Consider the following 24,318-nt stretch of genomic DNA (forward strand, 5'->3'; position numbering starts at 1 on the left):
GGATTTTCCCTTTAGTTTGTCTATCATATAGGTGTAGAACACCCCCTTGCATAGCCTTCCAAAGGAGCCCCTCATTTTTGCATGCATTGGCTGCATTTCAGTGGTTATTTGGACATATTTTGACATGTTTTATTCACTGATTTTGGCTGGTTTGATGAGTTCTCATACGCTTCATATGCATGCCATGTAAACCATGCTTGATAGCCAATGTTGCATGCTTTGTAGACCCTTGATTTTGGCACTTTTTGGCTATGTCATAAACTGATAATGTGCTTATTTTGGACTACCCTAGCTCTATTTTTAGGCCTCATGGTCGAATGATGTTTGTTTTGCATGCTTATAGTTCAATACCCATGCTTAATTTTGAGTTTTGAAGCCCATTGCATGCATGTGCTAAGATGTGTTCATGTTTTGAGGTCATTTTCTATCACATTTCAGAGCTGGTTCGAATGTCATATTGCTATGTTTTCATCTCTTCAAGAGTGCTTGAGAGTTATGTGTGCATGCCTTATTTATCGACCAATGAACGAGCTTCATTTTCATGCATGTTGAGCCATTATCTTAGGCCAATTTCCCACTATTTTAGACCTGTCTAGGGTTTATTTGGGGATGGTTTTGCCTTTGGTGCATTGCTTTGGGTACCTCTAGTGTAATGCACTTCACTAGTTTCGGTACCCGGGCCCCCTAGCTTGCATTGTGTGCCATGTTTGCATGATTCGGGACCATTGAGCATCATATTTTAGAGCTGTAAATTACATGTTTGTATGCCATCTTTCATTCCTTGCCATGCTTTGGTAGAGTGGCATTTTATGTCTTATGTTCGGTCCTTGGTATTCGTGCATGTGTGCACGCATTTCGGTTGTCTCATTTTCATATAATGGCCACTGATGTGAGTGTCGCTGAGGTCCACTCATGTTGGTGTAAGTCCATTGTGCATTGTGTATGCCATTTCAGTTCATAGCATTGCGTATGCTAGGTTGCATGTTAGAGCATTGCGTATGCCATGTTACTTCGAGCATTGTGTATACCATTTCATAGCATTGCGTATGCTAGGTTGTATGTTAGTCGCATTGTATATGCCATCTCATTTGTATTGTGTTTGGGATAGGAGTTAGCCCAAGCACGGGAAACGAGGGACGTTTCGTACTCCGAGTGACGGAACGTGTCTCAATTCCCGATTGCCGACACTCCGGATTACCCATGATAGAGTTTAGGTCTTGTTGTGTTTTCATGTGCATTCATTTCACATCGAGTAGTGCAATTCGACTCCTCGGCCATCATGCATCGAGATGCGTGATTGGTGGCATGAGAATCGAGGACTACACTCCCTGAAGAGTAGTCATGCATACATATGTGAAAAAACTTTGCCATGCCCCTTTGTTGCTCTCTGTTGCAGCAAATCAGAAATCAGCAGCCTTATGGAGCTTTGCACAATATTCCGAGAACAATTGCAAACAGAGGCAAACCAGGGCATCGCAATGGATTTCCGCGCAAGGCAACTCAAGCATGCATCATTCATCATTCGGAACAGAGCTGAGGCGGTCCATGGATTTGCGTGCTAATTTACCTGCTTTCCTAGATTAATTTGTTAATTAATTAGGATTTTGTATTTATTCGGACTGTACTATTTATTTGGACTGTATATTATTAATTCATACCCTCTGCGCGAGGGTAATGTTGTAATAAGTGTGCGTGCGCGTGATGTATGTCTTCCAACCCCATGTCTTTCTCCCTTTTATTTACCAGCTTATGATGGTTAGATTAGGGCATGTTTCAATTAGCATATTTATGATAGCATGTTTGCATCATTCATTTGTATTGTATGCACTGGGCTCGGCGCATCATACTAACTACATTGTACTTCAATTCCAAGTTGAATACATGTAAGCTGTAGCATCATCATATGCCATCTTAGAATAGCCGAGCCTACTGTAGTTGCATTCTTGCATGTGTTGCATTAGGCATTTCTGTATAGTTAGGATCATGCATGGATTTCTAACATAGCTTCTGTTTTGGCTTAGAGTACTTGGTAAGTAGTCATGCTTTAGCATCCTTGCATGTGTGTGAGTAACTGTCATGATAACATGTTTACCATGAGGCTAATTGCTTATTTGATATACCTGCCTGAATGCCTGTGGGTGAAGGTTGGATTATCTGAATTGGAATAATGCATCGACTGTGAGTTTTAAGCCCACTAGATAGTGGCAAAACCATCTTTTCTAAGCCCACCCGAGAGTGGCAAAATTTGCATTTTAGCCTACTTACGAGTAGTAAACCGCTTTCAAAAACAAACATGAGATGTTTCGTTCCAATTCAGGCGATCCGGTCTGTACTTGTATGCTGTGCGTATCACATAGTAATTCTAGGCTAATAACCGGGATAAGAGCACATAATGTTTTCAAAACTCGATATCATGGTTAGTAGAGGCCGATCTTTGATCGGGCGAGTGGGGGTGCTCACGAGGTGACCTTCCTCAATCGTACCCAAGTTCCCGAGCTGAGGCAACTTTGGTGATGACGGACGCATGGCCTTAGGCAACGAGTCAGGGTTTCCTAAATTTCTCAAAATAAAATATTTAGGTGGCGATTCTGTATCTGGCAAAATAGTCCATGTTTGGCACTTCTTTCAAAAAAATCTGTTTACAAAAACGATTTGCCGAATTTGGACTCTTTGATGATTCATCGGTCTTGCATTGCACTATGCGAGATTAGATACAAGACCGTGACACAAATTGAGTCCGAACTGTAGTGAGGCCCAAGGGCGCGTCTACAGTATGCATAATTGAGTGGTGGGGGCTAGTGTGGGTAACACCAAGTTCAGTAGAATGCCTATTACAATGGTGGTTGAGTTGGAATTTCAATAAAAAAGAAAGGATGTTTTGGAGAACTATTCCCTCAATAGTGATTTGGTCTGTGTGGAAATGCAGAAACAAATGTATCTTTACTGATAAGAATCCAAATTTGGTAGAGCTATGTGAGACAATTAAGGTAAGGTTAGCACTTTGGTAGAAATCACATAATTTTGGGTGTATTTATTCTGTAAATGATATTGTGAGTAATTTTCATTTGGTGAAAAAAAGCATTTAAAATCAGAGAGGGTGAGAAACTGTCCATGGAGTGCAGCAGCAGCAGTGTGGGAGGTTTGAAGACCACCAGGAGTATTGTGTCATGGGCTTGGCAGATGATCAGTAAGGATCTGGTGTGTAGCAGTTGCAGCAATATTGGGTCAGTTTGAAGAATGCTGCATTGGTGGGTTGGGGAAGGGGTGAAGAAATGAATGTATCTTTACTAATCTGCATCCAGATATGGTGGATCTATGTGAGACAATTAAGAGCATTTGCCTATGGAGTGCAGCAGCAGTTGTATGGGAGACAGCAATAATATCTTTTGGCCTTGGTGTACTTGAAGTAGCTATGGTTTTTTTGGTGTTAGCTGTGGTTTTTTGTTTTGGTTAGTCGCTCGCCAATTTGATGTGATGCTGCAATGATTGGGCTTGTTCTATGGTACCAATCTAGTTAGGATCATTTTACTTAGCTATGGTGCTTGTACATCCATCGTTTTCATTGATGTATGATGTAACTCATTATTCATCAATAAAATTTTCTTTGTTGTTGATCAAAAAATAAATAAATAAACAACAACAACAACAACAACAAAATGGAAATTACGTACAAAGAAAATAAGTATACCATACAAACTCAATTTCACACAAATTACATCTCATTTATACTAATTTTCAAATATCATTTTTTTCTACTACTTCTCAAAATTTAAATTCCTGTGGAACCAATCAACTTGGTTAAGCCAAAAGTGATCTCCATGGGCAACCACTCTCAAACCAAAATCCTAAGTCAAGATTTCACCACAGGTGCCCTCCCAAGCACTGCACTCAACCCTCGAAACCCTAGCAGTGCAAAACTCACCACCGCCACCACCACCCCAACCCTAACCCAATAATTCTTAATAAACGCTGCCGCCAACAGCGGCACCACCGCCCCCACCACGAACGCCGCCGCCAACGGACTCGGCAAGTGTTTCTTCTTCTCCTCAATTTCACTCTCACTCATCTTTCTCTCCCAACCCCCTCTCTTTAACTGACTCATCTCTATATCGTACTGCGAGTACACCGAGACAAACTCTCCGATCGTCATGCTACAAGCTCCGCCAATTGTTCCGGCGATCCCGATGAGGATCATGCTCTTGACAGCTTTTCGGACCGCTCCGACACCCATCATCAACAATATGGTCGAGAGCAGCCCATTAATTGCATCTAGTACGGCGGCTCGGAGCCACTGGGCTCGTTTCCAGTAAGCCACAGCGACCTCGAGCTCAAGGGGCTCCATGGTGTGTGGTTGTTGTTGTCTCTCAACATCATCAACAACGTTAGGAGTCTCATATTTTGTTTGGTTGAGGTGTGTTTGAGCTTGGGTTGAAGAAGCCATGTAAGAAGAAGAAAAAGAAGATATATGTGAGTTCGGATCCTCTCCTTGAGGAGGGTCCTTGAGTTCCTGCGGGCAACGGCCACGATCTGTGGAAACAGATCCAACGGCTCTAATTAAAAAAAAAAAAATTGAAAATGTAATGTTTTTGACTTCCCGCCCAAACGGTATATGCACAGCTCTGTTCCCACCATTCCATTCCAGCACAGACCTCCATTTCCACGCAGCCCCCTTCTCCTCACTCACCCCCACCCTCACCGGCGAACCCACGGCCAACGGCGACCCCCGACGGCGACCCCCGACGGTGAGTTCTTCTTCTTATGCTCTTTCTCTCTGTCTGTGTTTGCTGTCCCTTTCCCAATATTGATATACTATCCTGCATCATTGGGTGCATAATAATCAAAAGATTGTCATGGTTTGCTTGTTCTTTGCCTTGCCTTGCCTTTTGACCTTGCTTTAAGAATGAGTTGGGCCTTGGATGAAAAGGGCTCCTCTGCAATTCACCTATACTGCCTCCTCCCTTATCAATAATAGGATACCCTTTCGTAACAGCTACATCATATTGGGGTAATTTGGACAGCAAATTCCGAGCCCTAATAGCGATTAAGCTGTCTGGGACACTTGGGAATTTATCAAGCACGGCCTCTTCACTACCCTCTATTTCCACAATATCTCTATTTCCACAATATCCGACCATCTGGGTTGTGAATTTTATTGTTATCCATTTGTATTGTTATCCATTTGTATTTATAGTTTTGTACTGTAATGGATTGTTGTCCATTTGATTATAATTTAATTTAGCTAATATATGATTTACAATTTGGCTGTTTGTTGCTGAATTCAAAATTATCATGTACATGTACTGAATTCAGTTGCTGTTTGTTGCTGTTCCAAGGTGGCTAAAATTTGGCTGTTATAGTTATCCAAATTAAGCTTTTCTATGATTTTTTTTTTTTTGTTTTTTGTTTGAAGTAAAAATAACCAAATAGTGTGAAAGCTGGTTTAGTTTAACATTTAGTAAAATGATGCCACTTAGCAATATTAGAGTGATTAATTCCCTAAGGATATAATTATTGTCATAATAGAGTAAGTGGGAACTAACTATTTTCTTATCTGTTCAATGAGAATATTATTCTCAATATGGAATAGTTAGTTTAGTGTATCATTAGGTATCATATACTCCTTTTAATAAGTGCTTTCTTCTCCATTGGTAACAAAACTTGAATATGGAATAGTTAGTTTAGTGTATTATTAGTGTATTATTAGGTATCATATACTCCTTTTGATAAGTGCCTCTACCTTACATAAACTGCTATTTCTTTAACCTTAAAACTACTGGTTTTTGACCCATGAGACTGCCAGTTAATAGAGCACACTGTAAATTGGATAGAACAGGGTAATGTTATGGGCCTTTGGTAGACATGGCAGTCTCATGGGTCATGTAATTATTAACTGGTGTGTAGATATGTTATATTGAATCTCATGAATAATTTTTGACCCATGAGACTGCTAGTTATGAATAACTGAAATGCTTGTGTTATTAACTGCTATTTCTATCTATATTCAGTAATTTTCCTTATATGACATATGGTCCTATCTATAAACTAGATAAACCAGATAAATTTCCTTAATTCGTTATGAATAATTCCTTATGAATAAACCAGATAAATAAACCACATAATTCCTTATGAATAAACCAGATAAGCCAGTTATGAATAATTCAATTTCGTTAATTGGAGTAATTTTCCTTATATGACATATGGTCCTATCTATAAACCAGATAAATGTTAATTATAAACCAATTTCAATTCATTTTCACAGCATTACAACCTAAACAACCCAAAAATCTTATTAAGAAGCTCAACTATCATTAACTTAAGATTTTATTTATATGGGTTTTCAGTTGCATTTTGATATCGATATGGAACCTGAGAATGACTGTGATTGGAAGCCAAAATTGGGAATGATATTTGATTCTGAACAATGTGCGTATGATTTTTATAATACATATGGAGGAAGAATGGGGTTTAGCATAAGAAGAGATTATTGTAAGAAGGACAAGTTCACTAATCAACTTATTCATAGACTTTTGGTTTGCAACAAGGAGGGATTTCGAAAGGTTGACAAGCGAGACCCATTGTCAAAAAACTCTAGAGCTGAAACTAGGACTGGGTGTGAGGCTCGACTTTATATTAAATTACATGAGGGTACTGGAAAATATGTTGTGACTGATTTCAAAGAAAAACACAACCATGATCTTGTATCACCCGAGTGTGCCCACATGTTGCCGTCACAAAGAAAGATATCTGCTACCCAAGCAATTCAGTTAGATTTAGCGGCACAATCTGGTCTTCGTTTGGGCCAGTCTTTTGAACTCATGGGTAGGGAAGCTGGTGGAAGGCAATGTCTTGGTTTTACGAAATTAGATTCTAAAAATTATTTGAGAACCAAAAGACAACAAAGTTTAGCATATGGGGAAGTAGGCAATGTCTTGCAATACTTTAAAGAAAAATTTTTGCAGAATCCTTCATTCTTCTATGCTGTTCAATTAGATAATGAGGAGCAAATTCTGTGATATCATGTATTTATAGTTTATAGTGGCAATGTCTTGCAATACTCCAATGTGTACTGAGGTGCGTCCTTGATGTATTTATAGTTTATAGTGGCTGAAAATTCTGTGATATCATGTATTTATAGTTGCTTAAAAATTGTCTTTCTTTTTTAGGCTATGGACAACCATCAACAGAACCAAACTGATGCTGAAATTGGGCTGCAACGTGAAGACATGGCCTCTTAAATTGTGAAGCAAACTGTTGCTACAAAGTGATGTTAAAGTACCAATGTGTCAATTTTTAAGGACCAATGTATTAATTTAGATGTTAAAGTTGTACTGGTTGATGTTCAGTTACAGTTGATTTTAATTTAAATGTTAAACCCAAGTGAACTGATTCTGTTATTGTTAATATCCTTTTTTAAAATATGTGTTGGTTGGTTGATGTTCATGTTCATGTTCATATTGAACATGTTATTGAACTGGTTCTGTGTTCATGTTCTGTGTTGAAGTTGTTACAAATCAAATGGAAAGTGCATTGAAATAGAAAGAAGAAAGTTTAAGTCAGTAGGGTTGATATGCTAACTAAGAGAAAAATGCAGGTAGCTTACTGGCATGCCCAGATAGAAAAATGCAGGTAGCTTACTGTCTTTAATAAGGAATGATTTTGACAAATTCTTCCTGCATGACTGTTTGAGATAATCTGCACCCATACAAATAGGTGATGCAGCATTTATAGGAGTGGTACAATTAACAGGAGTAGTCGATGCTGGACCAGATGGTTTGCATCTGTCTCCTGGTGACACTTCTAATCTGGCATTTCCTCCAGCATGTTCACCAGCTGACATGGTATCTGCATCACTCTGTCTCCTTTTTGTTTTCCTTTTCACGCCTAGATCCATGGAAGGACTCACAGCATTGGTCTTTGATTTGTTTGATTTTCCAAGAGATGTTCCATTAGTCTCCTTCCCAACAAATTGATTGATTGATTTATGAAGGTTGCAGCTTCCATTTAACGGACCTGACAGTTTTCGCTGAGTTCTTCTTCCTCTGTTGTTTCTCAATTCACCAATTCTAACAGCAGCAATCGTATCAGTCAACTTTTGATGTGATTTCTCCTTCTCCGTAATGCCCTCTTGTCTTCTGTCATTCAGATGTTTCCCTTCTCTAGAATCATATGACGCAATCCCAGCCCTTAATTTATATTTTACCCTGTGCTGCTGCCTAGTTCGACAAGCTATGGCTGTACACCAACTTGTTCTTCCAACCGGCGTTTCTTGACTGATATACACCCACTTGATGATGCATTGGCAAGGCATCTGCCAACCTCATCAATGTTACTTCTTTTCAGAGCTCTTACTTCTTTTATTTGCTCATTAACTTCAGGAGATACTTTGTCTGCATTTTCAATCAAATTGGTGGTTAAGTGTACTCCATCATTTGACTTGGCCTTCTTTGGTTTTGCCACTAACTCAATATCACTTTCCTTCCTCACATTCTTAGCCTATATATCATTTGACATAGCTTAATCTTCATGCTTTCCTGTCAAAAGTTCTCCAATCAATAGCCTATATATTTGTTCATTTCTGCCATGATGTTGAAACTGGATCTGCAATTAATTTGACAGTAGCATCCTTTTCATGATCACAGTCCATAAAAGCATCCACATAAATCATAATCTGCTTGTGCAACAAGAACAGAATCTGCCGGTGCAACATAACATAACATTTCATCATTCATTCCAACATTCCAAAATTCCATCATTCATTCCATAACAAATAAGAAGTTTAATGTTCCCCAAAATTCATTCCATAACAGATAATAGATAACAAGTCGGAGTACATAAAATCCAAAAAGATACAAACTTCCATTAAGTTCCCCAAAAATACAATAAAGTCAAAAAGTTACATCATAAAGTACAAAATGATACAAAATACACTGAAGTACACCATCTTTTTCATATTATTTTCCATCGTTTGCAGCCTTCGACCATAGTCATTTTCCATGTCATGAAGCCTCATCCTTACATCGTTCAAGTCTTCTATTGTTATACCAGCAGCAGCTGTACTGTTGGAACGGATTTTGGATGTAACGTCTTCATCATCTTCAGACACGAACTTGAAGTAATTGCAATGATGAGTGGGAGGGTTACTCTGCAATGCATGCGAATACATTAGTTCAATAAGACAAATATTAATGTGTGTAATAAAGGAAAAAAATAGCTAGAATTACCAACTTACATATTTCGATGGGCAAACAAAGTACAAACGCCCTTCATTTCCGTTCTCGTTGGTTCTTACAATATGTATAGCAGCTGTTCTTCCACAATTGCACAGCCTCGGTACCAATCTCATGTCGCTAATGTTAGAAGAAGAAGCCATTTTTTAAATCTGCATACATGAGGAGAAGGCTAATGAGAGTTGGTGCTAATGGAAGTTGGTGCTAATGGAAGTTGGTTCTAATAATATGTCCCATAGGAATAACTTGAAGACATTGTTACAGATGCAAACTAGTTCTGATGTTAACAAATGCAAACATGGTTATTAACAGATGCAATTGTCTAGAAGACAACTTTGTTAATATTTGCTTCCTTTTATTTTATGCTAGAAGACAACTTTGTTAATATTTTATGCTAGAAGACAACTTTGATAATATCTAAATTAAGTCTATCTCCTTTCTACACCAATTGGCCCCCAATTCCCTGCCACAATATTTTACAAGGTGGTTGTCCATAATCTTTTTTCAGTCAATCTTTCATAATCCGGCAACCAAACAATTAGGAAACCATGCCCAGTTGTTACCCATCTAGCAACCCAGGAAGCATCCTCTATCTTATGGAACTCCAATCCTAAAAGCTTCACTAGCCCTAATGCCGCCACAATCCTAAAAGCTTCTTGTATATCTGCATTCTGCACCATTTTTGAACAAAACTATCAGTGGGCACTCCATGAACTGCTTCTTGTATATCTGCTCCATTTTTTAACAAAACTATCTATCTTTGTATTTCCCCATTCTCGTTGATATGCAGTTTGTAACCCTTTTATAAATTCTCTCTAATTTAATAATGATGCACGAGTGATGCAGTACGCAGTAGAAGAAAGAGAGGGAAATACTGGAAGAAGAGGGCCACAAGCCTTAACACAAGGCCACAACCTAGAACACTCTCAATTCATTAATTCCAAGCTAAGATTACTATGCAAATACCAAATATTTATAGGCTAGAGAACCTAATCAAAATAGGAAACTAAATCATAATCTAGACTCGTAATAAAATTCAATCAAGTTGGGAAACTAAATCCTAAAATAAAAGGAAGCAAATATAGTATACTCCATCAGATTGTATGGGTCAGAAAATTCTCTACATCACAAAAGAAACAGCAAATCGCATTAGTCCTACACAGTAATTGCAAGGAAAGACCTTTAAATTCAAACTCAGAACAACTAAATTTTCAACAACAACAAAGAATCAGATTCATATTTCAGCACTGTGGGTTGGTTACATTCATATTACATAACATCAGAACTGTGGGTTCATCTTTACCCTCATCATCTCCAAAAAATATTACCAAATCATCCTCAAATTGAAAAAAAATTCAGACGTTAAAAGCCCTAAATGTTTAGCCGTTCGAATAGAAATTCGAATCCCTAATTCCTAATTCTGAAATCCCTACTTCTGAAATTCCTAATTTTTCTAAAAGCCCTAATCCCTAATTTTTCAAAAACCAAAATTCCTAATTTTTCAAAACCCAAATCCCTAATTTTTTTAAAAAGCCCTAATTTTGAAATTATAAAATCCCTAATTCTGAAAATATGGAACGAGCAGATGAGGGATTCCCTTTCACTCTAACTTGTCCATATCAATTCCAAACCCAAATCTCAATCTCAATCTCAGATGTCGGAAGACAAAAGATCTTTGTTCGAAGACCAACCTGGTTCGTGAAGAAGAGATCTTTGCTCAACCGATGGTGAGTTCACGAAGCGTAGAGCTGGAGCGGTGGAGTTTGCCGTCGGTGAGGATGGAGCTCGCCGGTGAGGATGGGTTCGCCGGTGAGGATGAGGGATGGGTTCGACAGAGGCGACTGCTGCGTGAGAGTGAGAGTGAGAGTGAGAGTGGTGTGTAAGATTGAAAGTGAATGCTGTGTTGTTGTTTGTTTGGGCGGGAAGCATAAAACACACTGTAATTTGATTTTTTTTTTTTTTTTTTTTTTTAATATGAGCCGTTGGATGACAAACGGGTCATCGTGGCCGTTGCCCGCAGGAACTCAAGGACCCTCCTCAAGGAGAGGATCCGAACTCGATATATGTGTGTGTATTTGTTGTAATGGATATGGAGCAGTGTGGTGGAGGACGCCTCATCAATGGGGGTATTTATAGGAAGAGAAAAGTTAGGGATCATGAAAATTTTGTCATGAAAATGATCATGAAAAAATTATGATCCTTGGATTACCTTGATTAGTGTGTGGTGCTGTTTTTGTAAGTGTAATCCAAGGGTCACAAAACTTTCATGATTATTTTCATGACAAAATTTTCATGATACCTAGCATTGCTGTTATAGGAAAGTGAAATGTTATAGAAAAAGAAGATATATGTGTGTGCATTTGTTGCAGTAATGGATATGGAGGAGTGTGGAGGACACACGCCTCATTAATGGGGGTATTTATAGGAAAGTGAATGTTATAGAAAAAGAAGATATATATATATATATATATATATATATATATATATATATATATATATATATATGTGATAGTAGTATTATATGTATTAATTAGTGTATATATTAATGTATTAATTAGTATTATAATATTATTATTAATTATATTTATTATACAACTTATAAATACTTAAAATTATACCATTAATATCATATTATCTATTAATACATTAATATATATATATTAATTAACACATATAATATTATTCATATTGGTGTGCGTATTTGTTGTAGTAATGGATTGGAGTGTGGAGGACACACGCCTCATCAATGGGGGTATTTATAAGAAAGTGAAATGTTATAAATTTTAGGATAAGTTCCAAACACACATCATCAGATTTACGTAAATTATAAAATATCTTATGTGATTTTAGAAATTATATTATATTTTTTAAAATTTTTAATTTTATAATAAATAAATAATTTTATTAATAAATTATTAAGTTAATTAATAATTTTTAGTAATGGTAAAATTTTATTTCAATTAATAATTTAGATAATTTTATTATTTTTTAGGTGAATAGCTAAAAATTTTACTTTTTTAATTAATTCTGTTAAATAAAAAATTCTGACAGGGAGGTGTTTATAATTTTTCAAACCATAAGAGGTAATTCATATTTTAAGCAAACCTTAAGCGTATATTTGTAATTTACCCTAAATTTTATTATCTTATTTTATTAATTAATGTGTTTGGTAATATTAAAAAAAAATCAAGAATATTAGATGGTGATTAAATTAGTCAAAAAAATTAATATAAAAATTTTTATTTTTATTTTTATTTTTATTTTCATTCTCCCTACATTTTACACGTAAAAATGTTGAAGATTTTAAATATTTTACCAAAAAATTTCACAAAACACCACATGAATATGGGCTCCACACCCATACAAGTGTTTGATAGATTTTTTTTGTATCTCTAACATTACTCTTTTTACTTGTAGCACATGGTGAGTTCCACATCCACCTAAATATTTGATTGAATATTTGATAATTTGTTTAGAATTTTTCTATTTCTCAATCATCTAACAAAAGTGAATTAACATGTTATACTACGTAAATAATCTCACAAAATCAGACCAAACCATTTTGCAGCAAACACCCAATTACCAAACAGAGCTGTTATGAACCAGAAGAAGCAAAACCAGAAAGAGCAAAACCACAACTGTACACAGGCAGGAGGAAACAGAGTCAAGCCCAGTGCATTTACAAGAGAACTTGGCTGCTGTTGCACCTAAATCGGACAAGAAACACTGAATACCTCATCAAATGCTGCCTCTTAAACAAACTCTAATCTGCCTAATGTTCTGCAGGAAGTCATTAATAGAAAACTGGAAATGCTTCGAATAGGCCTTCAACCAAATCGCTAGACGGACAATAATTAACTCCTGTAGCTCATCCATATCTGGTTGTACATTATTAAACACAATCATTACGATGTTTCCAAATGGACCAAAGCGCAACTAAAGGTATGGCTTTCCAAATCCTCCTTTCAACTTTCATGAGGTAGGAACCATCCCACCAATTCAACAAGCACTCAACCGAGCCAGGCACCACCCAAATCGATCCCCACCATTGCAATAGGTCAGTCCAAACCTTCCAAACCAAAGGGCAATGAATAAGTATATGAGCAGCAGATTCAGCCTCAAATTTACAAAAGATGCAAACAGTGGATGCTTCCTCACTTAGAACTCCAATTCTTTGAAGAAAGACGGATGTTTTAATTTTATGTTTCCAAGCTAACCACCCAAAAGATTGGACTTTGGGTGGAAGATAATAAATCCACACCAGACTACTAGACCTCACACTACTGCCAAATCCCAGTTCAATATGCCTGTACAGGGATGCAACAAAGGACTGACCAGATTGGCCTGCTAGCCAAAATGGTTTATCTTTAACACCCAAACATAAAGAAGGAGCTGCTCTTAACACAACAGTGAGTCTAGATACCTCCTCAACCTCCCACAGAAACAGAGTTCGTCTGAAACTGAGATCCCACAACTCAAAGCCACCTTTTTTATCAACAAAAAAATTGAGAGAACCAAACTTAACAGTGGAAAGGAAGTAGAGTCTAGGGAAATCCTCCTTAAGGCAAACTCCACCACACCATTTATCATGCCAAAATCTCACTCTATTCCCATCTCCAACTTTAATTTGAAAATTGTTATCAAAAAATTGAAGAAGACTGATTCTTTTCTCTGCCACTGCTAAAATGTCACCCCACAGCTTAGACCATCTAGTGCCATTAGATTGATTTGGGAGCCAAGCATCAACAACAATATTATATTTACTGCACACCACCTTCTTCCATAGTGCCTCCTCTTCATTGGCAAATCTCTACCACCACTTCAGTAGTAAGCAAGTATTGACCTCTCTGATTCGCCTAATTCCCAATCCACCTTGATTGATGCTTTTGGTCACCTCATTCCATTGCACTAAGTGGATTTTTCTCTTCAAGTCTGTGCCTCCCCACAAGAAGGCTGCTTGTATTTTATCAATTTCCTTAGCAACTCCTTCCGGCAACTTAAAGAGTGATAAATAATATACAGGCAAGGTAGATAGCACTGATTTGATTAGAGTCAATCTGCCAGCAAAACAAAGTAACCTCCTTTTCCATCCAGCAAGCCTGAGTTTGACCTTATCTATAACAGCTTTCCAAGCACTACCACAAAAATAGTTAAAGATCACACTTTGACAAAAAAAAAAGATCTCACTTTTATTGGAAGTGTGATAAAAAAAAAATTAGATTGATATTTTAATCACACTTAATTTGATTGAGTGTGATAATATTATTATTTTTTATGTCACTTTTCAATTAAGTGTGATCATATATATATTTTTTTAATCACACTTTCTAATTAAAGTGTGATTATATATACACTACTACTTTTTAATCACACTTTTTAAACGAGTGTGATTATATATATATATATATATATATTTTAATCACACATTCTAATTAAAGTGTGATTATTTATATATTTTTTAATCACACCTTCTAATTAAAGTGTGATTATATATATACTATTACTTTTTTATCACACTTTTTAAATAGGTGTGATTATACATATATTTTTTAACCACACATTCTAATTAAAGTGTGATTATTTATATATTTTTTAATCATACCTTCTAATTAAAGTGTGATTATATATAAACTACTACTTTTTAATCACACTTTTTAAATAAGTGTGGTTATATATATATTTTTTAATCATACATTTTAATTAAAGTGTGATTATATATACATTACTACTTTTTAATCACACTTTTTAAATAAGTGTAATTATATATATATATATATATATATATATATATTTAATCACACTCCCTATATAGGTGTGATTGTATAAAATATTTCAATTGGATTTTTATATAAAATATACAATTCCCAAATCCGCGCCTCTATTCTATCCATGAATGATACAGGCGACTCACTACTAGAAAATGAGGCTTTAGACACGGAACTTTTTCACCTATTTTTTCACCTTCCTATCTCTCTGTCTCTGTCTCTTTTCTCTCTCTCTCTCTCACTCATCACTCTTCTCTGTCTGTCTATCTGTCTCTCTCTTTCTTTCTGTGTCTCTGTCTCTCTTATTTTTCTCTCTCTCACTCATCACTTTTCTCTGTCTGTCTGTCTCTCTCTCTTTCTCTCTGTGTTTCTCGCCCATCTCTCTTCTGTCTACCTCTCTCATCTCTCTTCGCTCTTGGTTTCTCTTATCTTCATCTCTCTCGCTCATCTCTCTCTCGTTTATCTCTTTTCGCTCTTTTTTTCTCTTTCTTTCTTTGTCTATATCTTTTCACCCATTTTTCATCTTCCTCTCTCTCTTCTCTTTCTTTCTCTCACTTATCACTCTTTTCTTTCTGTCTATCTGTCTCTCTCTCTCTTTGTGTCTCTCACTCATCTATCTCTTCTCTCGTCTATTTTCTCTCATTGTCTCTTCGCTCATCTCTCTATCTCTTTCATCTCTCATCTCTCATCTCTCTCTGTCTCTCTCGCTCATCTCTCTTCTCTCTATCTCTTTATCTGTCTCTCTCATTCATCTCTCTTCTCTCTCTGTCTCTTTTTTTATCTCTACTCTCTATCTCTTTATCTTTTTGTCCCTCTCTCTCTATTTTCTTTCTCTCTCTCTCTCTCTCCCACTGTGTTCGCGTTTCTCACTCTCTCCCTTTCGTCTTCTCTATTTACTAAGCTCTCTCTCGATTTATCTATCCACTACAAGAAAATGCACTTTTAGCGACCACTTTGTCTCTCTCTCACTCATCACTCTTATTTGTCTCTCTCTCTCTCTCTCTCTCTCTCTCTCTCTCTCTCTCTCTCTCTCTCTCTCCTCTTTCTGTCTCTCACTCATATCTCTCTCTCTCACCACCCATCTCCTTTACCGCCTTCACCACTACTGCAAATGCCATTCCACTACCACCATTACTACCACTGTCGCCACTTCACCTCTACGACTACCATTACTACTACCATTGCCACCACTACCACTACTGTCACTACTACTACCATTACCTCTCCTTCACCCTTACCACTTCATCTACTCTACCACTACCACAACTTCACCACTAATCTCCTTCGCTACCACCACCACCACCACTATCATCTCTTATCCACCACCTTCACCACTACTGCCACTATTACTACCATTACCTCTCCTTCACCCTTGCCACTTCATCTACTCTACCACTACCACAACTTTACCACTAATCTCCTTCGCCGCCACTGCCATCGCCGCCGCCATCATCTCTTATCCACCACTACTATCACTCCCTCTCCTCTACTACAAAAAATTAATTCATGATTTTTAATAACAAAAAAAAAAAAGGCCGTAGAAAAATATTTTTCATTGATCACAGAAAATTAACTTTAATTTTAGTGGAAAATATTTTTCATTAAAATATTACCCCTACTTCTACCAAATAAAAAATAATAATATTTTTTCATTAAAATAAAAATAAAACAAATAAATTTTCAATCTTAGTAACTAAAAAAAAAGAATTTTTTTTAAAAAATTCATTGACTACAAAAAAATATATATTTTAACAAAAAAATAAATTTTTTTGACGACGGCAACTCCTGTCGCAAAAAAAAAAAAAGTTAAACGACATTATTTTATTATTTAAATTTCATTTATGACCAAAAAAAAATTTTATTTTTTACCCTTACTTCTACTAAATAAAAAATAATAATATTTTTTTTCATTAAAATAAAAATGAAACAAATGAATTTTCAATTTTAATAACTAAAAAAAAAGATTTTTTTTTAAAAAAATTCATGAACTACAAAAAATATATATTTTAACAAAAAATAATTTTTTTTGACGACGGCAACCCCGTCGTAAAAAAAAAAAATTTAATCGATATTATTTTGTTATTTAAATTTCATTTCTGACAAAAAAAAATTATTTTTTATTCCTGCCCCTTTTTGTTTTCCATTCCCGCTCCCTTCCCCACCTTTTTTTTTCCATTCCCCCTCTCTCTCTCTCGATCGACGACGAGCGGCGGAGGAGCAGCCAAAAGGGCAAACGAGCCCTGGCCGTTCGCCATTGCACAGCTCGCAATCTCTCTCTCTCAGGTAAATGGATCAGGTAAATGGATCGATTTTGGAACTTATAAAGGTGTGACAAAAATATGTTAAGAATTCAAAAGACTCCTTGTGCTTTATTATATAAATATTTTTAATTTTAGGGTAAAAAGAAAGTTAGGGCTACCAAAGACACCACGGCGTATCATCTCGACGCCTACATTATACACACATATCTCTGCTCTCTCTGTAGTAGAGATTTCTCGTGTTCGGACCCAGAAATTCAGCTAAATCTCCGATCAGGTAACAAAGATATAGAGCCTACTGTACCTTTCCATATACATGAATATGGTTTGTAAGCATGTATATGTATTTGTTTTTGTTCAAAACGAACACACCGTCGTTAATAATACTCAAGATTTATCTTATAGATCGGAAAAATTTGTTGGTTTTAAATGTTTATGGTGATTGAAAACTAGAATTGGAGCATTTTGGTTTCATCATTCATATATCATGTTTTGCTTAGTTTTCTGAATTTGATTATTTTCTTTTGTATATGACTTTCTTTTAATTCTAACTTTTATATTTGCGTTGTTAGTGAGATGGGGGCCAAAGCAAAGAAAGCTATGATGAAGAAATTAAAGAAAGGTTCATCCCAAAAAGATGAATCTGCTGATTTCTTGGTATTTTTTATTAGTTATTCATAATTCTTTAAATTATTTGCATTTTTTTTTTACATGTTGATTTATGTAGAAGTTTATGTGATTCGCAGCCATTAGAGGGCGGTCCTGGCCATAAGCTTCCCAAAAGTGAAACTACGGAAAATAAAGCTACAGTGCTCTATATTGGTCGAATTCCACATGGGTTTTATGAGAATGAAATGGAAGGTACAATTTTTTTTTAAAAAAAAGAGTGTATATATACATGTATGTGCTGATGTGTGTATGAATTTCAAAGCAGAAAATGTTTTATTGTTCATATTTGTGCAGGTTTCTTTAAACAGTTTGGCACCATCAAGAAACTTAGACTTGCCAAGAATAAGAAGGTTGGGTTCTTAATATTATTATTGCTTCTAATTATTGTTATATATATATATATATATATATTAAATTTGACTAAGCATTTGTGAATACAAAACTAAATTTGAAGATTTGTTTAATTATAATGTTTGTTTGTTTAATCATTATCTAAGAAGAATGGACATTTCTAAGATTTTTAACCATGTCGGACACATCCACTCACTGCAAGTCTCCTATTTAATTTTTTAAACTATACATGCTTTATACATTTGGAGGACACATGCTTAGATACAAATAAAGCATATTATCAGTTTGAAGAAAATAACTTGGATCCAATAATAAAAATAAAAAAAACAATATTGTTTTATTCCCATTAATCTCTCATCCTTTAGAATTTTTAAGTTTAGGAATTATAAAGGCCATATTGTTTATGAATAGAGCTTTCTAAAATAGACATTATGGCCTTTTGTACAATGTAGAAAATGGTTTCTTACTATTTCGATATAATATAAATGTATTTGCAATGTAAAAAATTGAGAGAATAATTATTATTTTAATGTATACATAAAAATGTATATTTATTTGTTAACTTGTCTCTAAAATTGTATGAAAAGAATGGAAATTACCGGTATTTCTCCAAAATAACAAGGGAGGTAGGGGAGTTTCATACATTAAAAGGTAAAAAAACAACAATGAATTGTCTCCAATGTATTGCTAAAAGGATTGCTCTTCTTTATAATAATAATACAAGTTATATTATTATTATTAATTCCTTTTGATTTTTTATGGTGTTATTGTTGTGACTAGAGCACTCATGTTTTGTGTTAGGTACGTGTTTCTGTCTTTTAGTTTCAGTCTCTTAATTGCTAACTGTTTTTTATTGTTTATATGATTTGATGTTTCGTAGACAGGAAAATCCAAGCACTTTGGCTTCATTGAATTTGAGTTCCCTGAGGTTGTACTTACCTCAAAGAAAAAATTCATGTGGATACTTGTTATTTAGTAATGTGTCTTATCGTTGGTTTTTAATTAGTGCAGGTTGCAAAAATTGTATCTGAATGTATGCATAATTATCTTATGTTTGAGCACATGTTTCAAGTCCATCTTATTCCTCCTGAGCGTGTTCATCCAAAGTTGTAAGCAATTATCTATTCTTGATTGCTATCGTTTAATTGTTTGAGACCTGCCTCATATGAATTCTAACTTATCATCTACTGTATGGAAAAATATGATATTACCATGTTCTTTTAAAAGTTGGGTTGAGTGTTTCCTCAGAAGCAGTTGCAGTTTGTTAGACTGTGGTTTCCCATAATAATCGTAGAAAATGATAAGATTTTCAAGAAAAAAAAAACAGAAGAAATCAAATCAAGTAAATAAATAGAGGAGATAAATACAATTGTTCTGTGTAAAATTATTTAGTTTCTGTGACACCAATGAATTGCTGATGGTTTTACTTTATTTTTAAGGTGGAAGGGCCCTAGCCGATGGCACAAGCCAGTGGACTGGGTTCAAATTGAAAGGAAGCGGCATGACAAGGTGTGTGAATATAGATACAGACATCTGGCAATCATTCTTGGATGCTTATGAGGCAAATTAAGAAAACCTGTCATTCACTATTGATCTTGATGTGGTTATTTTTGAAGAGATAGTAACCATTTACTTGTGATGATTATTCAGGAAAGAACATTGGAAGAGCACAAGAAGCTGGTGGGAGAAATCCTAAAACGTGACCAAAAAAAGCGTAAGAAGATTGAAGCTGCTGGTATTGATTATGAGTGCCCTGAAATTGTAAGAATCTAAATCTTGCCATTTTTTTGTTCTTCAATGCTCTTGCAATTGTTATAAAAATATAGGGAACTACTTTCGAAAATTCAGGCTTGAATTTAAGGGATAATTTATGCTTTTCTGCTAATCCAAAATTTGGAGGCATGGGCCAGCGTTTTTTGACAAGCAAAGTTGCGAGTTCCTATTGTCTGGAGTCCTAGGGTTCTATGGATGGGAAGACTTTGACAAACTTGAGAGTGCACGAGAATGACCAAACAATGTGCAAACCGGGTCAGTTTGCTTCATGGCCAATAATAGGTCCCAATGCTCTGCTTCCCTTCAGATTCTTTAGGGGTTATATTGACTGCTCCCACAACCGATGATTCTAATCCATGGAACTTTTGCATTTGCTTCTTGGAGCTCTATGGTATGGTTACTTCCACTAAGTTGATTGTGTAACGAATGATCATACTAGTCGTTTGGCCCATCGCAGCCCCATTATGTACAGTTTCTGCTCGTGAGAAATAAAAGTGATGCTTGGCTTTGAAGCCTATCCCACAACTCTCTATCATGGCTTGAAACATGCTGCTAAGAGGTTCATTCTTCACATTATGGCACAACTTAGAACACTTCTAGGACTATGTTTGGATTAAGGATTTGAGAATTGATATCCTTCCTATTTTCTTTCCTTTTGCATGTTATTCCTCAAATCTTTGATCCAAACAGAGCCTCAGACAATTTTCCTAGAAAAACATCATATGTGAATTGAATTTATTATGTGTGAGTTACACTATACAAATTTAAATCTATGCTATATATTAAAATTTTACAAACTTTTTAAAAATAAAAATATGAGTACATAGCACTAGTTAAAAAAAAAATTCTGAATCATGTGCATTCCACTATGATGAGATCATCCTCTTTTAATTTGGACTTTGGTGGATTGAACATTCAAATCATCTATATTATATATAAGGAAAATTATATAAATAGAAGTTGCTTTAGTAAATTACCTATTACAATGAGATGGTTGGAAAGCAACCCCATTTTGGCAGATTCCTTTCCATGAATTGGGAATTGGGTGGCATCCCCTCTTGATGCTTTCTTAATATACTTCTGGGAAAAAAAAAATATTAGCTTCCAGTTTTAATGATTTTGTAATTTACCTTATTGTATATGGTGACCATCTTTTCTTTTTGGCCTTGTCAATTGTACTTTATTGTAAGGATGTGTGAGTTTGTTATGCACTTCTGTGTCATATGTTGTAAGTTGTAACAAATGTTGTACTTCTATTTTCCGTCATCAATTGTGTCTTCTTTTTGTATTTTTTTGGGTATTACAACCCTCTTTCTTCTGCATTGTTAGGTGAGGAACATTATTTTCTCTAACTAGTGATAAACTGAACTGTTGATTATTAATATGTGCAGTGGCTTGTTGAGTACAATGCGGCTTTGGCATCCATCTGCTTCATGATTTTGCTTGGATTTGTAAATGATGTCCTCGATGTCCCTTGGAGAGTGTGAGTATTCCAATCATATTTTTTGGATTTATCGGCCCATTTATTTCAAGAGCACTGTTTTCTCTTTGCATTACTGCATTCAGAGTTAATGCTAAACTAGGTCTTTCTGACTATGAAGAACAGGAAATTATTATTGCCATCAATTCTTGCTCTTCCTCTGTTGATGGCCTATGCTGGACATCCAACTATAGTTATACCAAAGCCTCTCATTCCCTATCTTGGGCTTGAGGTTTTGGATCTAGGTAAACCTAAAGCATTGATTATGATTTTAGAGACCTTTCGGGAAAAAAAAAAAAAATTCTGATAAACCGAGATCCATGTCCCCAATTTCTTCTACTACAACTTTCATTTTGAATCGTTCATGTTTTTTTCAATTTCACCATCATTTCACTTTCTCATCAACATCACTTGTCATCTCTACCTCACTAATTTCTTGCATTAATTTCTAGAAACAGGGCATTACTCTAAATTGGGTGAAAAACTCATCACCCTCTTTCCAAAATTTCTTGATTCTAAGTAATTATTTTATATGTGCCAAACAGTCTTCTAACCCAACAACATCAACTTCCTACTTCTCACGTATGAGAGGTTAAGGGTTCGACTTTCGTTAGAGATAAGGCTGTGTAGCACCATTCTTTTATTATCACTATGTTGCACACTCTTTCCAGGGAATTTCAGACAAAATAGTATTTGAGTTCTATGTGCAAAATTTACTCTTTCTATTAGATTGAAGGCATTGTATGACAAATTTAATTCTAGAATTGAATAAAAGACTCACCTTGTTTTTGTCTCATTGTTAAATTGTGAACAAATAATATTTCTACATACTCTCAGCCTCAATTCATCATATTTACAAGTAGAAAGAGAACTTGTAATTTAAGTTGCCAATGATTGAGGAAAACATTATTGGTAGAGCTAGCTATCTTCTGCTCTTAGGGAAATCTCTCGCCACAATACTGTTATATAATTCCGCACGCCATAATTAAGTGATCCCATAGTTAAGCTTGAAGTTGCTCTTAAGGTAATTGAAACTCTTGTTGCAAATCACTGATCTGCCATAGAGGTAGGTCACTAACATAGTTTTATTTTGATTATTTTAAGCTAAACTAACACATTTAAGTGTATTAAATTTTCAAGTCAAGTTTGATATATGTTTTTGCAGATTTTGTTGAGGGAATAGTTGATATGATCGAGCGGTTGATGTTGGGAGCCAAAAATTATGTTGCTCTTCTTTTTTTTTTTTTTTTTTTTTTTTGAAGACTTGAATTTTTTAGTATAGTGTATTTAAAGATGGTTAATGGATAATGTCTATTATAAATTTAATTAATTTGTTAATTTTGTTATTTTTCATTTACAAAAAATTGTTTGGTGCTTGTAATTGATTTTTTTGTTGTAGCAAACCCATATATGAATTTTTTTTAATAAATAATTATTTGCGACAGTAAAACATTGGTCGCCAAAAGTGTTTTTTATTTTTTATTTTTTTTTTTTTTTGCGACGGCAAAATAACTATCGCAAAATGTAGTTTAAGCGGTCGTAAATAATTTGTGACCGTTGCTTTGCCGTCGCAAAAAGTATTTGCCACCCCCACATTTGCGTCCCCCATGTGCGGTCGCATAGGCCATCGCAAAAAGTCTTTTGCGACTGTATTTTTATTATTTGCGACGGCATGTGACGGTCGCAAAAAGTATTTTTTTTAGTAGTGAATGTTATTAATCACACTTAAAAGATGTGATGTAAATATTTTTAATCACACTTAAAAGGTGTGATCTAAATGTTATTAATCACACTTCCAAAGATCACACTTAAAAGGTGTGATCTAAATATTTTTAATCACACTTAAAAAGTATGATTAAAAATGACTACTTTTAATCACACTCCCAAAGATCACACTTTAATAAAAACTTAAAAGGTGTGATTAAATAACATACATCACACAAAAAAAGTGTGATCTTTATCTATTTTTGTAGTAATGAAGACTTCTTTCTACTTGGTGAAGAACCCAAAGGAAGGCCAAGGAATTTGAAAGGCAAACTTTGAGTCTTACAATTAAGTAAAGAAGCAAAATCCTTGATCAAACTATCAGGTAAACCAACCCCGCAAACCACACTCTTGTGGTGTAGACACCCCATTTTTGACCGACCTTGAGACTCAGACGTCACCAGTTGAGCGCTTGGTGATATTGCATATTGTGCTCGTTCAGAAGTTTCAGAGTCTCGGTTGCGAGCCTTGCCTCCGGACTTCCGGACTCTTTTGTGCTTTGCCTCAGTTTTTGAACCAAGCTCGGTTTTCTCTGTTTTCTCTTCGCGAAAGGAGGGAGAGGTCTCGTAGATCATCTCTCAGTGGCCGCAGGCTACGTTTCGTGGTCGTAGGCCATTTTGCCCGTTTGGAGCCCGGTTTCTGGTTTTTCAGAGCCGTCGGCCGTGTGCCTCGGTTCGGGACCGCCTAACCACCTCCGTTTGCCCCAGTTTTTGGCATACATCTTATTTGCTCCCCTTTGAGGGACACTGTGGTCCGAGAGACCAACATCGTGGTCGAACACCACTCCCGGTGCCTAACAGTCAATTTTCGGAGCCCCGGACTGCGCGTTTCGACCCCCCGAACCTTCATTTTGCATCGGTTTGGGCTCATTTTTGGCAGGGACCTCTGTTTCATTGTTAGGAAGGTCATAGAAGGGTGGGAGGCCATTAATTATCTCTGCGGCCAGTTTTATTCCATTTTCGCCCTCCGACGCCCGTTTTTCTCACTTGAAAGCCAATGTTGACCACCCTAAGGCCACTTTTTCCAGCTCT

The 24,318-nt window shown here is 35.7% G+C and overlaps 3 protein-coding genes across 4 annotated transcripts; 2 read left to right on the plus strand and 1 right to left on the minus strand.

The window, feature by feature from the left end:
- Positions 1-3,769: 3,769 nt before the first annotated feature.
- Positions 3,770-5,135, minus strand: LOC114316869 (uncharacterized). The gene is given in 2 exon segments (XM_082897370.1): positions 3,770-4,527; positions 4,685-5,135. Coding segments are annotated over 2 exon segments (1,209 nt in total).
- Positions 5,136-6,359: 1,224 nt separating this feature from the next.
- Positions 6,360-7,013, plus strand: LOC114262838 (protein FAR1-RELATED SEQUENCE 5-like). The gene has a single exon (XM_028203253.2). The coding sequence runs from the start codon at positions 6,360-6,362 to the stop codon at positions 7,011-7,013; it is 654 nt and encodes a 217-aa protein (XP_028059054.2).
- A 10,177-nt stretch (positions 7,014-17,190) lies between these two features.
- LOC114294148 (uncharacterized) lies at positions 17,191-22,988 on the plus strand. 2 transcript variants are annotated; one of them, XM_082900141.1, is made up of 10 exons: positions 17,191-17,527; positions 17,823-17,907; positions 17,997-18,111; positions 18,214-18,269; positions 19,151-19,198; positions 19,282-19,379; positions 19,710-19,779; positions 19,921-20,031; positions 21,435-21,526; positions 22,689-22,988. In XM_082900141.1, exons 2-10 carry the CDS (start codon positions 17,827-17,829, stop codon positions 22,696-22,698), a joined length of 681 nt encoding a protein of 226 aa, XP_082756267.1. In that variant the 5' UTR covers positions 17,191-17,527; positions 17,823-17,826; the 3' UTR covers positions 22,699-22,988. The 2 variants fall into 2 exon arrangements, with proteins under 2 accessions (XP_082756267.1, XP_082756268.1); XM_082900142.1 differs by lacking the exons at positions 21,435-21,526; positions 22,689-22,988 and adding an exon at positions 20,170-20,560.
- The last annotated feature ends 1,330 nt before the right edge of the window (positions 22,989-24,318 follow it).

Source organism: Camellia sinensis, chromosome 12, assembly GCF_055761805.1.
Source record: "Camellia sinensis isolate YWXY chromosome 12, ASM5576180v1, whole genome shotgun sequence".
Taxonomy (NCBI): domain Eukaryota; kingdom Viridiplantae; phylum Streptophyta; class Magnoliopsida; order Ericales; family Theaceae; genus Camellia; species Camellia sinensis.